The following is a 14,201-nucleotide window of genomic DNA, read 5'->3' on the forward strand; positions in this document are numbered from 1 at the left end:
GACGTCGCCTGGATAGAAGCATATGCTGCTATAAATCTGTATACACTTTTCTGCATTGTTCATGCCTTTCCAGATGGGCACTAATGCACCCCGGTACCATCTGAGATGGAGGCTTTTGAACAGAGAGCTGACAACAAGCTAGATAGACCCTCTTTTCTTTAGTCTGAAGGATGCGGTATCTATGGCTTTTAGAGCTTTAACTTGCATTTGTGGATGTCACAGCAAATTGTGTTCAGAGGCAATGATAATTAACCTAATTATTTGCAAAATGTTTCTCCAGCTGTTTCTTTTTAATAAAAATCACTTTTCCAGCCTTTTTTGCCCCATCCAAATATTTCTTTTTTTGACTGTTACCTCTGTTAAAACATTTAATATGTTGTCTGTGTTCTATTGTGAATAAAATATTGGTTTATGAGATATTGCATTCAGTTTTAATTTACATTTCACCCAGTGCCCCTACATATTTGGAACATGGTTGTATAACACAAAGAAAATTTCTACAATTAGCACATTTTTTATAACTAACTATTAATGTATTATGATTTAATAAATTTCTGTTTCATGAAACATTTGCTGAAAGAAGGCTGTTAGCATTCATCCAACCACCATTCAAACTTTTTTTTTTTTTTTATTATTACCAGCAATAAATCTTGAGCAGATATTCGAACAGAGTATGAAAAAGTGTCATCATCTTCATCCTCAACAAACTGCTGTGGATTGGCTGTCCACACTTTAATCTGTATTGTAAATCAACATGATTACTAATAGCCCAACAATCCAATGCAACAATCATTTATGCAAAAACAAAAATACATAGACATAAAAAACAACAACAAAAATAAAAACAAGCATACCTGATCCTCTGTGATCTGCATATAGAGGATAATGTAATAGATGAGTTCGGGGAGAGCTTTCCTTACTGTGCTTTTAAACTTATTGTTATCCAGCAAAGTGTGTACAAATTCAAAGATACTGAAGACCAGGTTCTCAAAGCCAAGTACTTCTCCTGCACAGAGATTCCAAAGAATCTGCCATGACAGTCTATATTTGACAATAATCATTACTACAGTTATGAACTTAAGCACGAGTCACATACCATCAGAGTCAACAGGATCATCCACTTCTTCAGTGTAGTTGACTTCTGTTCTCACATAAGTAAGCACTTGGTTAAGAAAAACTACATTAATACAATTTAAAATGCGTTTGTCTCTGTACATATTATTTTGCATTAATATTTAACACCAGTGCTCTGAAAACAAGAAAGTTACAATAAGAAGTAATATGTTATAAAAATCTAACAAAGTGAATAAATTAGTAATATTAGAATATTAGTTCTAATTAATATTAGAAAAGTGTAAAAGGATATAAAGAAGCGCTTTCTGTCAATGTGTTCCACACAATGGGAAGAATCTGTTGCATGGAAGATACCATGCGTTTGGGAAAGTTCTTCACAAGAGAAGTGACTGCCTATTAACCACAACAACAACAAAAATGAAAACAAATACAACACTGAATTCTACATGTTTTCTTGCAGAACAGTTCGCTCACCTTTAAGACTTCCATTTTAAGGCCACTGTCTGAAGTAGGTCCATCTGGCATCTGTACAGCTTGCACAAGTGCCTCAGTGAACTGTTCTACCACAGGAAAAAAGAAGGCTTTGGCAGAACCCTGAAAGTAAAAATGATGATACTTTTATAAGAATCCTAATTATTAGAATAAAGCCAATAATCGAATAAATTTTTTAATTTATTCATACCTTTTCAAATACTTCAATAGCAGAGATTAAGTTGGCACAAGTTGTAAATATTTCAACTGCTCTGGAACGTGTGCGAATGCTGTAAACCTGCATAAAAATAAACAAATATCTTTAATCTATAATTTGTTCTCTAAATTAGTTACTTATTACAGAGATTAATACAGAAAATAAATCCAATACCTCTGCCATTGTGAAGATTTTATACATCTCTGGCAAAATGACAGGTGCTACCAGTGGCATCTGTGTGTCTGTGACTTCTCTAGTAAACTCTACAGAAAGGATTAAAGGTAAAAAAAAAAAAAAAATATTTTCTTGACATGGGTATGTGTCTGGTACATTCTCTTTTCCTTAATAAAAGAGAATATTAATAAAAACAGTTGAGGCCAATTTAGTTATTAAAATTTTGGCTAATTATGAAGTTTCATTTTTTAAAACTTGATACATTACCTGTGTAAAGTCAATTAGCGTATCTGCACTCACTGTTCACGTTATTAGGAACACCTGATCATTTATACAATTCTTTGGCAGCAATGCAAAGGATTAAACTCCTGGATATACAGGCCAAGAGAATTGGTCAATCTTCATATCAAACATTTCAGTTTCCATTAGTTATAGTCAGTAATGGCATGCTCATCTGTGTATTTAATAGCCATTTATAACATTATTGATAGGCTCATTCTTGGTAAAGTATTTTTCAAGTTGTAGTTAAAACAAAGCTAGTAGTAACTTCGGTACCTGTGAGAACTCTCATGGCACCATGCACAGCATTGACATCACCACTGACTAACATTTCCATTAGTAGGGAGAAGAGCTGTGGCCAGGCCTCTGGCCAGTCCCAGTGAGCAATAGCTGATACAGCATAGGCCACGCTGGAGCGCACTTTACTGATGGACTCTCGCAAACCGCCTGGAAGCAACTCACGGATTACTGCCTTGGCCTAGACCACAAGAAACAAAAAGAGCAAAGATGCTGGAAAGCTATTAAACAATTAAAAGTACATGTACACTAAGAATACATAGCACAACACCTCACCCTTTCAGTTGTTTCGGGCACCCTGAACTTCTCTGACTGGGCACACCAATGTGTCTCAACATACTGCTTCAGAATGACAGAGGCAAGCTGTACCAAAAAGGAATGCTAAATTAGTAAAAAAGAAATCCCATGCATTACAGAGGACCATACAGAGACAACCGAAATAATTATATAATTTTATATATATATATATATATATATATATATATATATATATATATATATATATATATATATATATATACACACATATACACACACACACACACACACATACAGTGGAACCTCAGAGCTCACGATAGTTAGGGACCAAGACCGGTCGCGGGTTCCGAGTTTTCGTGACCTTTTAATACGCCCCTTCCAACCCAGTAAAAACCCAAAGAACACTATACGAAATCAATTTAAATGAGTAAATAACACTATTTCACGCCATAACACTTAATTATTAGACTATTTTAACAATACTTTATGTAAATTAACAGCAATTACAATGCTTAATTAAAAAAAATAAAGTACAGGTACAGTAAAGTATGCAGTAGAGAAGTACAGAAAATACAGTAATGGGTACTCACTTTATATAGTATGCTGAAGTGTGTTTTAATGAGATAAACCTTGATTAGAAATGTTAAAACTAGCGTTTTGAGCAGCTCGCGGTTGTTTACGAGCCGATCTAAATGAGAGTCGCCGGTCGGAATGAAAGTCGCGAGCATGCGAGGTCGCGAGCGCTGAGGCCGCGAGCTCCAAGGTTCCACTGTGTATGTGTGTGTGTGTATATATATATATATATAATATATATATATATATATATATATATATATATATAGATATATATATTACACACACACACACACACACACACACACACACACACACACACACACACACACACAGTCGAACGCACTTATCTCGACCTCGGTTAACTTGCCAACCCTATTAAGTCGACGTTTTTGAAGTGGAACCGCCAATATATATATATATATATATATATATATATATATATATATATATATATATATATACAGTGGAACCCGGTTATGTCGATGTCCTAGGGGGTTGCCAAAAAGCATCGAGGTAACCGATGATCGAGATAAACGAAAATCAAAATGGCGGCAATGTATTAACGTGCTTGAAATGTTTATCTGTCATGAATCCAACTGCCACGCCCACTTCGGCCCCCTTCAGCGTGGCAGGTTCTTTCTCGGCCGCTTTCTCTGAAGCTCCCTGCTTCATTCGCACATTTGGTGCTCGTTTATCATCACCAGCTCCTATTTAAACTTCCACAATCTCACTGTCCGTTATTGTTGGTATATGTTGGTTCACGGCGGTTGTTGTTACTGCGCATGCGTCTCCCGGTACGTTTCTTCCCACCGGCACTCTCTCAACGACTGGTCTTTTCTTCCCAAAGCGCACCGCGGATTCCCCCCCGATCCTTCCGGTGTTCATTCTATGATTTTGCTCATCCCACGTTTTCCCGTGTGCTGTTCAGCGCCGCGCTTCTACTTTCGCCTCCTGTTCATCGCATAACATTTAACAACAAAAGGCATATGTGCACTAACTAACAGCAGAGATTCACCAGTATACAATACAACACCTGTAGCAGCTGTAAGCCTTGATTTTTCCGCCACTTTCGCGCGTTCTTCTGCGGCTGCACCAAGATAACCGACGTTAAATGGCAAATCCCCCCCCCCCCCCTTGTGTTCGAGATATTAGGGTTCCGCGACATAAAAAAAAGTCGCCATAACCGATAAAAAATGCTTAGAAAAAGCGAGAATTTGGCGGTTCCACTTCAAAAACGTCGACTTAATAGGGTTGTCGAGTTAACCGAGGGCGAGATAACCGGGTTCCACTGTATTATATATATATATATATATATATATATATATATATATACATATATATATACACATACATATACACACACACACACACACACACACACACACACACAGGTATGGAAAAGGATTATATACATTATCTGGGCTGCAACAGCTAATCGTTAAATCGCTAATAATCGATGATTACATTTGTTGTCAATAAATGCCATTATTAATTTGTTGGGCTGCTCAAGTTAATGGTTAGTGTGGCGGCAAGATAAAAAAAATTTTAGTCAAGCTTTTAAAATGTATAAGTTTTTTTATTTTCAGAAGACTGCTTCTTCCTGCTACTCTGCTCTTTTTTATAATTTTAATTTTTTTTTTTATTTCACTTGCTTCCCTTTTAAATATTAATCAAAAAACGGAACAACAAGCATGTTCGTTTTATTCGAGTTTGACTTTTTGTGTAAATGATGAACATGGACATGAACAAGGAACTTTTAAGGACATAAAACATCAACTGAAACGATATCTTATAGATATAAGGCCAAGGTTTTTATTGCGTTTTATATTTCTTTCTTCAATAATGAAGCAATATCTGTAGCACTCAGTGATTCACCTGTTGCGCTTCCACATTTTGCCCTAGTGTGCTCTAGCAAGAACCATGCGAGAGTTCGCTTTCGACCTTGTGCCTGTAAATTGTTGTATTTTATTTAAGTTTCTATGGTTGCTTTTGTATAGTAGATACATAGTTTATTTGGTTTTAGTAATTAATTTTTCGTATATTTTTAAGACCATTTTTGGAAATACCGTGAATGATTTTAACCTGCATACACAAGAGTATTTAACCTATTTTCACCCATCAAATGTTGTCCTGCACCGCACTCATTGGTGTGTCGAGTACCGCTGGAATGCAGGTCTCCAGCACATTGTCAACCAGCAGCAGGAAAAAGTGTGCGTCCCAAGAAATTCAAGGCATGGGAGCATTTTATATTAAACAAAACAAGAGTCACCTCTGCTGCGGAGGATAAGTTCATCCGAGTCACCAGCCTCAGAATTCGCAGGTTAACAGCAGCTCAGATTAGAGACCAGGTCAATGGCACACAGAGTTCTAGCAGCAGACACATCTCTACAACAACTGTTAAGAGGAGACTGTGTGAATCAGGCCTTTATGGTAGAATATCTGCTAGGAAACCACTGCTAAAGAAAGACAACAAGCAGAAGAGACTTGTTTGGGCTAAAGAACACAAGGAACGGACATTAGACCAGTGGAAATCTGTGCTTTGGTCTGATGAGTCCAAATTTGAGATCTTTGGTTCCAACCACCGTGTCTTTGTGCGACGCAGAAAAGGTGAACGGATGGACTCTACATGCCTGGTTCCCACCATGAAGCATGGAGGAGGAGGTGTGATGGTGTGGGGGTGCTTTGCTGGTGACACTGTTGGGGATTTATTCAAAATTGAAGGCATACTAAACCAGCATGGCTACCACAGCATCTTGCAGCGCATGCTATTCAATCCGGTTTGCGTTTAGTTGGACCATCATTTATTTTTCAACAGGACAATGACCCCAAACACACCTCCAGGCTGTGTAAGGGCTATTTGACCAAGAAGGAGATTAATGGGGTGCTGCGCCAGATGACCTGGCCTCCACAGTCACCGGACCTGAACCCAATCGAGATGGTTTGGGGTGAGCTGGACCGCAGAGTGAAGGCAAAAAGGAACTCTCTGGGAACTCCTTCAAGACCATTTCAGGTGACTACCTCTTGAAGCTCATCAAGAGAATGCCAAGAGTGTGCAAAGCAGTAATCAAAGCAAAAGGTGGCTACTTTGAAGAACCTACAAAATGACATTTTCAGTTGTTTCACTGTTTTGTTATGTATATAATTCCACGTGTTAATTCATAGTTTGATGCCTTCAGTGTGACTCTACAATTTTCATATATACATACATACATATATATACATACACACACACACACACACACACACACATACACAATATATATTACAATATATTTCATATACATCATTGTATAACACAATAATAGAAATCACTCACCTGGCGAATCGCAAGCGCCCCCTGGGGATCGACAGTGAGCTCTGCAAGGTGAACTCCAAACTCTACATTCAAAAGAAAATAAACGTTTTGTATCCACTCATTAAATATGTGTCGCTCTCGGGTACAGTTGCCATGAGTTGGTGAAAAAATAAAGCTCTGCTCTAGCCTAATGGCTTTCCCAGTCACAATCCACTCATTTAAAGCTTCAAGGTTATTAAGAGTAAGAGCAAATATATTACTGGTTAATATTAAAGTTTTGAGCGGCTTTTAAACAGAAACCTTTTTTTTATCGTGATACAGTGGGTACAGTGAGCATGTTATGCTATTATGATTATAAACTATTTAAACTATAAAATTATCAACTTTTTTTATAATATTATAACACAAAACTAGGATTTGTGTAAATCCCCCTACCCATCCACCCCTTTATTTCCTTTATAACTCACAGATCACCTGTAAGTGTACATACGTAAATCAGCCTCATATCCCACGTGTACATGCCCACTTTTAGCCATTAATAATCAATGCAAAGCATCTCATGAATGCTGATCCATATTAATGAGCCTGGCATGCAATTGTTTTTTCATTATGGTGAATAATGGTGACAGATGAGAAAAGAGCAAAGAAATGTAACTTCTCAGACACTAAGATGCACACATTTGTGGGCCAGGTGGAAGCCCTGAAAAAACGGTGCAGTGTATGGTACCCACGCACACAACCTGGATTGGTGAACCTTCACCTGACATCCTCTGCTTTTCCACACACACATATCCCTATACATGCAGTCAGCTCTGCCTGCATATTTAAACATATTTACTGGCGGTGCCATTTTGTGTTATTGTCTTACACTGTCGTGTTGTCTTGCACTGTCTTTGTTGTCTTTGCACTGTCTGTCTTTGCACTGTTTGCACCAGGTTGCACACAATGCACTTTATGTGGCGAGGACACTTACTAGTCCTTAGCGCTGTGTTTTCTTTTATGTAGGTCTGTTATTTTATGTAGCACCAGGATTCATGAGGAACGTTGTTTCATTTCACTGTGTACTGTGTCAGCTATATATGGTTGAAATGACAAAATCCTCTTGACTTGACATTCTGCATAAACAGGGCCGTTTTTCGTGTTTTGAAACCCTGGGCAAGATTCCTATTGTCATCCCCCAATCAACTTTCTCCCTTTTTTCAAATGAGAAAATTGGGAAAACCCCAGTATTTCATGTTTCTGGAAAAAACAGATATTTTAACCATACTCGACTTTCTTTTTATTTTCATGAATATTCCTTTCATCTTAACATTTTAATATATTTAAATTAACACTGTCACATTTTCCCTTCAAGTAAGAATTTTCTCTTTTTATCATCTATATATATATATATATATATATATATATATATATATATATATATATTAAAATATATATATATATATAAAATGTGTTTTATTTACTATCTGATTCTAAACAATGTTTTATTTTGGAAAATTAGAGGATTCTCTCTGCCACATCTGTCTATGACTCACTTTTGATGTATGTCAAGATGCTTCGCTTGGTCACATGTCGTACCTACATCCGCTACCTTCTTAAAGGGGCTGCTCCGGCCAGTAACACACAATACATTACCGCTAAATTGAAACCCCCAATCTAGCAAAATGAACAAAAAACAACACAGAGAATTCACGTTTATTATTATTATATTTCGAAAATAACAGTTTTAATGGCGGTTGTATTTTTTTATTTTGTTGTATTTGTCCGCAAAAATATTGTCTGACATTAAACCGGTCCGTGGCGCAAAAAAGTTTGGGGACCGCTGATGTAATATATCTGGCCAGTTAATTTCTTGCTCGTTTTCTTTCCCAGGTTTGTGCATTCTTACTAAGTGCCTGTCTATTGCGTCAAGTTGTTCATGTGGGGTTTGCACGAAGAATTACCTCAAGGCCTGGGAGTTGTGGTGTGAGAAGTAACAGCAGCACTGGTAGGCCTGTTCTTAGCCTTCTGCCCATTGACAATTCAGCTGGGCTGTAGCCATTTTCAAGTGGTGTAGAGCGATATGCAAGTAGGGCTTTAAACAGATCTGAAGCCTCCCCAGAAGCTTTCTGACCATTTGTACCACAATTTCAGCTTCACCGTTCCCTTGAGGGTGTCACGGGTTGGTTATGTAGTTAAAGTCATACTCCTTCGAGAACACACAGAAGTCAGCACTGCTGTACTGTAGTCCATTATCTGATATTAGTATTTCAGGCTCACCGGTTTTTTGAAAACACAGCTTTTGGTTGTACTTTTATGGCTGCTGAGGAAGTTGACGACAATTTTGCTACATCAATGTCTCTTGAATAGTAGTCGACATTAGTGACAATACATTTTTGTTCTTTTTAGTAGCAGCTCTCTGCCATGGGTAAGAAGGAAAATCTGTTGGTTGTAGTGGTTCTACAGCTAGTAGATGCCTTTCTACATTCATCACATTCCTGCACCAATGCTCACAATTGTGTACTCAGGCCAGGCAACCAAACGGACTGTCTTGCTCTTTGGCGACATTTCTCGAGTCCTTTTGGTGTGCAGGATGACTGTTATTAGAATGGATAATCAGGGATTATCAATCTTGTTCCATGTAAAAGCAGTCCATCAAGGATTTTTCTTTCTAACCAGAAAGGTTTAAGTTTGTCATTGGCTTGTACTGTTCTTGGCCATTTGTGTTCTTAGAACCTCAATATTTGGCTGCATATGGGGTCTTTCTTTAACTCGTCAAATTTCATCCAATCAGCACTGAAGCTGGAAAGCTCTCTCTTATTTGGGCAAATAAGGTAAATATTTGTGTCTTCCATTAGAGCTGATTCAACACCCATTACATTATTTGTACACGGCAATCTGAATAGCGTATGGGGTGTTACGAATTGTTTACCTGGAACATTTTCAATCCCAGAAATATCTCCTCTCATTCTGAATTTTTTTTAAATTCATTTTTCGGTAAGTCATCCAGATGTTTTGTGCTTAGTAAACTTAGCAGTGGTTTACATTCTGTCTCGAGAAGAAAATGCTTTCCAATTAGGTAACAACTGAAACGTTCACATGTCCACACCAGAGCTAGGGTCCCCTTCTCTATCTGGGCATATCTCTGCTCAGTTAAGGCTCTAGATGTGTATACTAGGGGTTTCCATGCGTCACTAATCTTTAGTAAGATCACTTCTTCCAGTTCTAAGTGTCCTAACTTGGGTCAAAAAGTGATAAAGTTGGTGGTGTGAAAAGCTAATTCCTCAGTATTTCTAATGACTGTGAGAGGAGGTCATACAATGGCTTTGTTTCTCAGCTAGGTCTGGAATGAACGTTCATCATTCCCAGAAAGCTGCGCACCTCAAACACACATTAGAAGAAGGTAGTCAACTGTTGTGACCCTTCAGCCAAACGGATTTGCCAAAATCCTGAATTTAACATCTAGCTTTCTGAAGATCTGCCTAACTGGCCTAGTGTGTGAGCCACTGACCATAAAAAACTTCTAACATCTAACATCTAACTTCTAAACTGTGTCGATCTTTCGTTAGATCGACACAGATCTCAGTATCATTGTGTTGTAAGGCTTAAGAAATGGAACCATCCCAGAACACCAGTCACAGTGTCTCTCAAACTTCTTGATAATGTCGATCTTCTCCATCCTGTAAAGTGCTTCCTTGACTTTATTCATTAAAAGGTACTGGGATCTGTCTTGCTACATTTACCGAATACAGTGGTGCACTGAGTTGTAACTTGATACTGTATTCCTCTTTCAGCTCACCAAAGCCTATGATGAGTCCTGGATATTTCTCTTTCCTATTTCTCATGCCACAAACCTTCTGTGATGTTGTCCTGTCTTATAATGAGGTTAATCATTTCAATGGCATGTCTGCCCAAGAGTGGTGTGAAGACATTTTTGACCCCATAAATGTGTTTGCATATTTTTTTTTGTCATTTTTTAGAAATGGTGGTAGAAACATATCAGAACCCACCCGCCTTGTATTGTTTAATCTATGGCTCAGAGGAAAGCTTGCCCTTTGTCTGAATCACAGTCCTCTTTAATCTTCTGAATCACAGTCTTTGAATCGCATTGATTCATGTAGTGGCCTGTCCTATTGCATTGGTGACACACAGCAATTTTGGCTGGGCAGAGATCCTTTACATCAGTGGTCCTTTTTTGCACCACGAACCGGTTTATTATCGGACAATATTTTCACGGACCAGCCTTTAAGGTGTGGCGGATAAATGTAACAAAATAAAATGATACGACCGGCATAAAAACTGTTATTTTTAAAATATAATAAACGGAAATCCACTGTGTTGTTTTTTTGTTCATTTTGATAGATTGGGGTATTAATTTAGCGGTAATGTATTATGTGTTAGCGGCCGGAGCAGCCCCTTTAAGAAGGTTGCGGATGTAAGTAAGACATGTGACTGAGGCATCATGACATGCAAGTCATAGACAGATGTGGCTGAGAGAATCCGGTAATTTTCCAAAATAAAACATTGGGTCATCGGGGGTTGAAGACCACTGCTTTACATGGTATGGTGCTTCGCCACATCTTATACGGCGTGATTTCTTCCATTTATCTTTACCTCTGTTCTGGAAACGTGTCCAATTAGTTCCCTTTTCAGGCTTGTTCGCCCTTTTAGATGAATTCAGACTGTATTTCTCTTTTTGTACAGCTTCTAACATTAGGTCTTCATCCTCCTCCTAAATAAGTTCAGCCTGCTGTTTTGCTCTGACTGGCAATAATCAGGCTTTTTCTAATGTCAAGTTTGCATGCAGTTGCAGATATTTGACAATCCTGTCTCTAATAAGTTCTATTTTCAGAGTTCCAAAATCAGCTTTTGTTTCCTGGAGTTAAACTTTATTTGTTAAACACAATTATAGTTAGGACACAAATAATAACGATTGTGTGAGCGCTTAATGACTGTATTTTCAGAATTTGGCATTTGATGATATGAACAGTATTTAAGGAAAATATTTAGTTATTTATACAGTAAAACCCCGTTGTACGAGCAACCTATAGTACGAGCAAACTCGCTCGCACAATTTTACCCTGTTTCACGAGCAAATTTCGAAGGCACGAGCAAACCCACGCTCGCAATCAACCACTACCACATAAGTAAGTGTTAAATTATGTTTACGGTAATTTGCGGTGTATTTGTTTCTTAAAATAGGCTACAAATACTTTTTAAGTGCAGAAATAAGCGATCGAATGAGATCTCGGGACGGATTAAATCACTTTTACATTCATTCCTATGGGGAAAATCAGTTCGAACGTACGAGCAAATGGACATGCAAGCAATTTTCAAGAACGAATTATGCTCGTACAACGGGGTTTACTGTCCTGCGTTCTGCAGTTATCTAATGGTCGTCTCCTTCTCCTGTAGCGGACATTTGTGATGGTGAGACATCGCTGAATAAATATTTAGAATGAATTTGGATTTAAGAGTTGGATTTTACAGGGTGTTCATGAAATATAACTCAGTACAAGCCCAAATAGCACAGCTGGACTTCAATCTTCATGATAACATGGATCTAATGTATGATATGGATTGAAGTTAAATGTGTGTGAGGCATCAACACAACCATTCTTCTCATATTTACTTCCTACAATCTGGCTTTAGTTCACCACTTCGCGTATGTGTCGCCAATTCCCCTTCTGGCCTTCTGTGTCTCCAGAAAAACTCTTAATGGGAGAATGTGCGCACCTGTGTAAGTAAACTGAGCCCTGCGTATTTTTAGAAATCACAACCTTTGCTGGAAAGTGGCGGACGCACAAAACAGGGTTGGAAACGTGCGTATGCCATTTTCCACGCAAAGGAAAGTTTATAAATAAGACCCCTGGTGTGTTTTGCATATATATATATCCACGTACAATCTTTATGAATTTACGAGGATATTGGTGAAATAGACATTTTAAAGATTTTTTTCTAAGCAAATTAGTGAAATTCTCGCTTTCCTTATACGTAGGTATTATATGATGCTCAGCCAGTGTGTACCGTGTATACATTATTATAGGATGCAGTTTTACACTTTGTCACATCAGGCAATTCTGATAAGGTGCCTTGCCTGAATAACAAACTAAAAATGTGGGTTGCAGGTTTAAAAAACAACAAAAAAAAAACTACTTTTATGGGGTTCGATAAACAGATTTGATCCATATGCATTATTCACTACAATATATATTTATCTGCTGCTTAAGGCAGAACTGTAATCTCTATCATGAGGATGCTACCGTAGGTTAAAAAAGAAGCCTGTCAAAGTATGTATAAAAAATACACCCCATTTCTACAGTTTGTTAACTATTATAGCAGAGACTTTTTATATCAACTTTACAGCAGAGTTTTTATTCGTGTCTTTTTTTTTTTTATTTCAACCTCAAATGAAAGTATGTGGACACCCGGCACGCTGCACATGGCTTACAAAGGCTAGGTCTAACTTGAGATATGTCTAGAGCTTGACAGCAACTCAGCCAAACAAATATTTTAAAGCATGCTTGTGTAAACATGAAGCCACATGGACTGATAGAAATAATAACAGTTAAGTGGTTAATGCAGCAGCGATCCGCGTGTCACGGCGCAGGCCGGTGCCTCTGCTCCCCCTTCTGTTTAAAGCATCCGTGCTAACGGCAAGTAAAGGAAACTTAGCTAAAACTAGCACGGTTTTACCTTCCGTCACCTCCAAAACTTTAATCTGCTCCTCTGCGGCGGCGCGTACTTCTTGAACCGGTGACAGGATCGCCGTCAGCGTTTCTATTAAGGCCTCCTTAAGTCCCTGCTGAACCGGACCTGCGGCCGAAACGGTGCCGGGAGTCGTAGCACCCATACCCGCCATATTTCTAGCAGCCTCTCCTATGCGAGGGAGAAACTCATCCGCGAGCAGTGCCCGCCATGCAGAAAGGAGGAGGAGATTGTAAATGACGCCGTTTGACTGCTTCTTCTTGACCCTGGCAGCTGACTTCGGGGAACATTACCGCCACCTACTGGTATCAAATCAAATTAAATCAAATGGTATACATTATACACATTATTTTCCAGTCGACGTACCAGAGTCGGCCCTTACCTTCGACCTTCGTTATCGGGTCATTATCATTTACATTGATCGAGGCCGAAGGTAAGGGTAGTTGAACGTGAAGCAGCAACTGATACGTTTTCATTAGATGGCTACAAAGGGTTCTTTTCCCTGAGCAATCCCCCTGATGAATCTTCAGACATCCTGAGTTCCCAACATCTATGGTCTATAGGCACGTGAAGTTTCCAATTCTGATATTGTTTGGATACAGGTGACTAACTGGTTTATTCCACTGCTTCAGCATTAGTCATCGTAGAGTCGTTGTTTTAAGTCTTCTGGATCTGGACACTGGGAGTAATATTGACCGTGATCACAATGAGTTCAACCAAATGTGTGTAATTTAGATTTTTGATTATTTGGAATGTAGATAGCACTTTCATTCGCAGCCTTATGATGCAATATAAGCAGCAGTTTGAAATAATGAAGTTGGCTTCACGCTGCACATCATTTGCAGTTGTGTTACTCTTTTATTCTTTTCTCAG

General features: G+C 38.4%; 1 protein-coding gene across 2 annotated transcripts in view; it reads right to left on the reverse strand.

Annotated features, from left to right (window-relative positions):
• Positions 1-13,565, reverse strand: part of ipo9 (importin 9) — a 39,634-nt gene extending 26,069 nt beyond the window's left edge. For both annotated transcript variants that reach the window (XM_046874999.1, XM_046874998.1), the window contains exons 1-11: positions 13,317-13,565; positions 6,663-6,724; positions 2,789-2,875; positions 2,492-2,693; positions 1,937-2,025; positions 1,757-1,843; positions 1,549-1,668; positions 1,367-1,467; positions 1,097-1,155; positions 855-1,006; positions 639-737 (exon numbers count right to left, since the gene is read on the reverse strand). In XM_046874999.1, the coding sequence (XP_046730955.1) occupies positions 639-737; positions 855-1,006; positions 1,097-1,155; positions 1,367-1,467; positions 1,549-1,668; positions 1,757-1,843; positions 1,937-2,025; positions 2,492-2,693; positions 2,789-2,875; positions 6,663-6,724; positions 13,317-13,482 (1,224 nt within the window). In that variant the 5' untranslated portion in view covers positions 13,483-13,565. The remainder of the gene's footprint in view (positions 1-638; positions 738-854; positions 1,007-1,096; positions 1,156-1,366; positions 1,468-1,548; positions 1,669-1,756; positions 1,844-1,936; positions 2,026-2,491; positions 2,694-2,788; positions 2,876-6,662; positions 6,725-13,316) is intronic.
• Between the last annotated feature and the right edge of the window lie 636 nt (positions 13,566-14,201).

The sequence above is a fragment of the Silurus meridionalis genome, chromosome 19, assembly GCF_014805685.1.
Source record: "Silurus meridionalis isolate SWU-2019-XX chromosome 19, ASM1480568v1, whole genome shotgun sequence".
Classification (NCBI taxonomy): Eukaryota; Metazoa; Chordata; class Actinopteri; order Siluriformes; family Siluridae; genus Silurus; species Silurus meridionalis.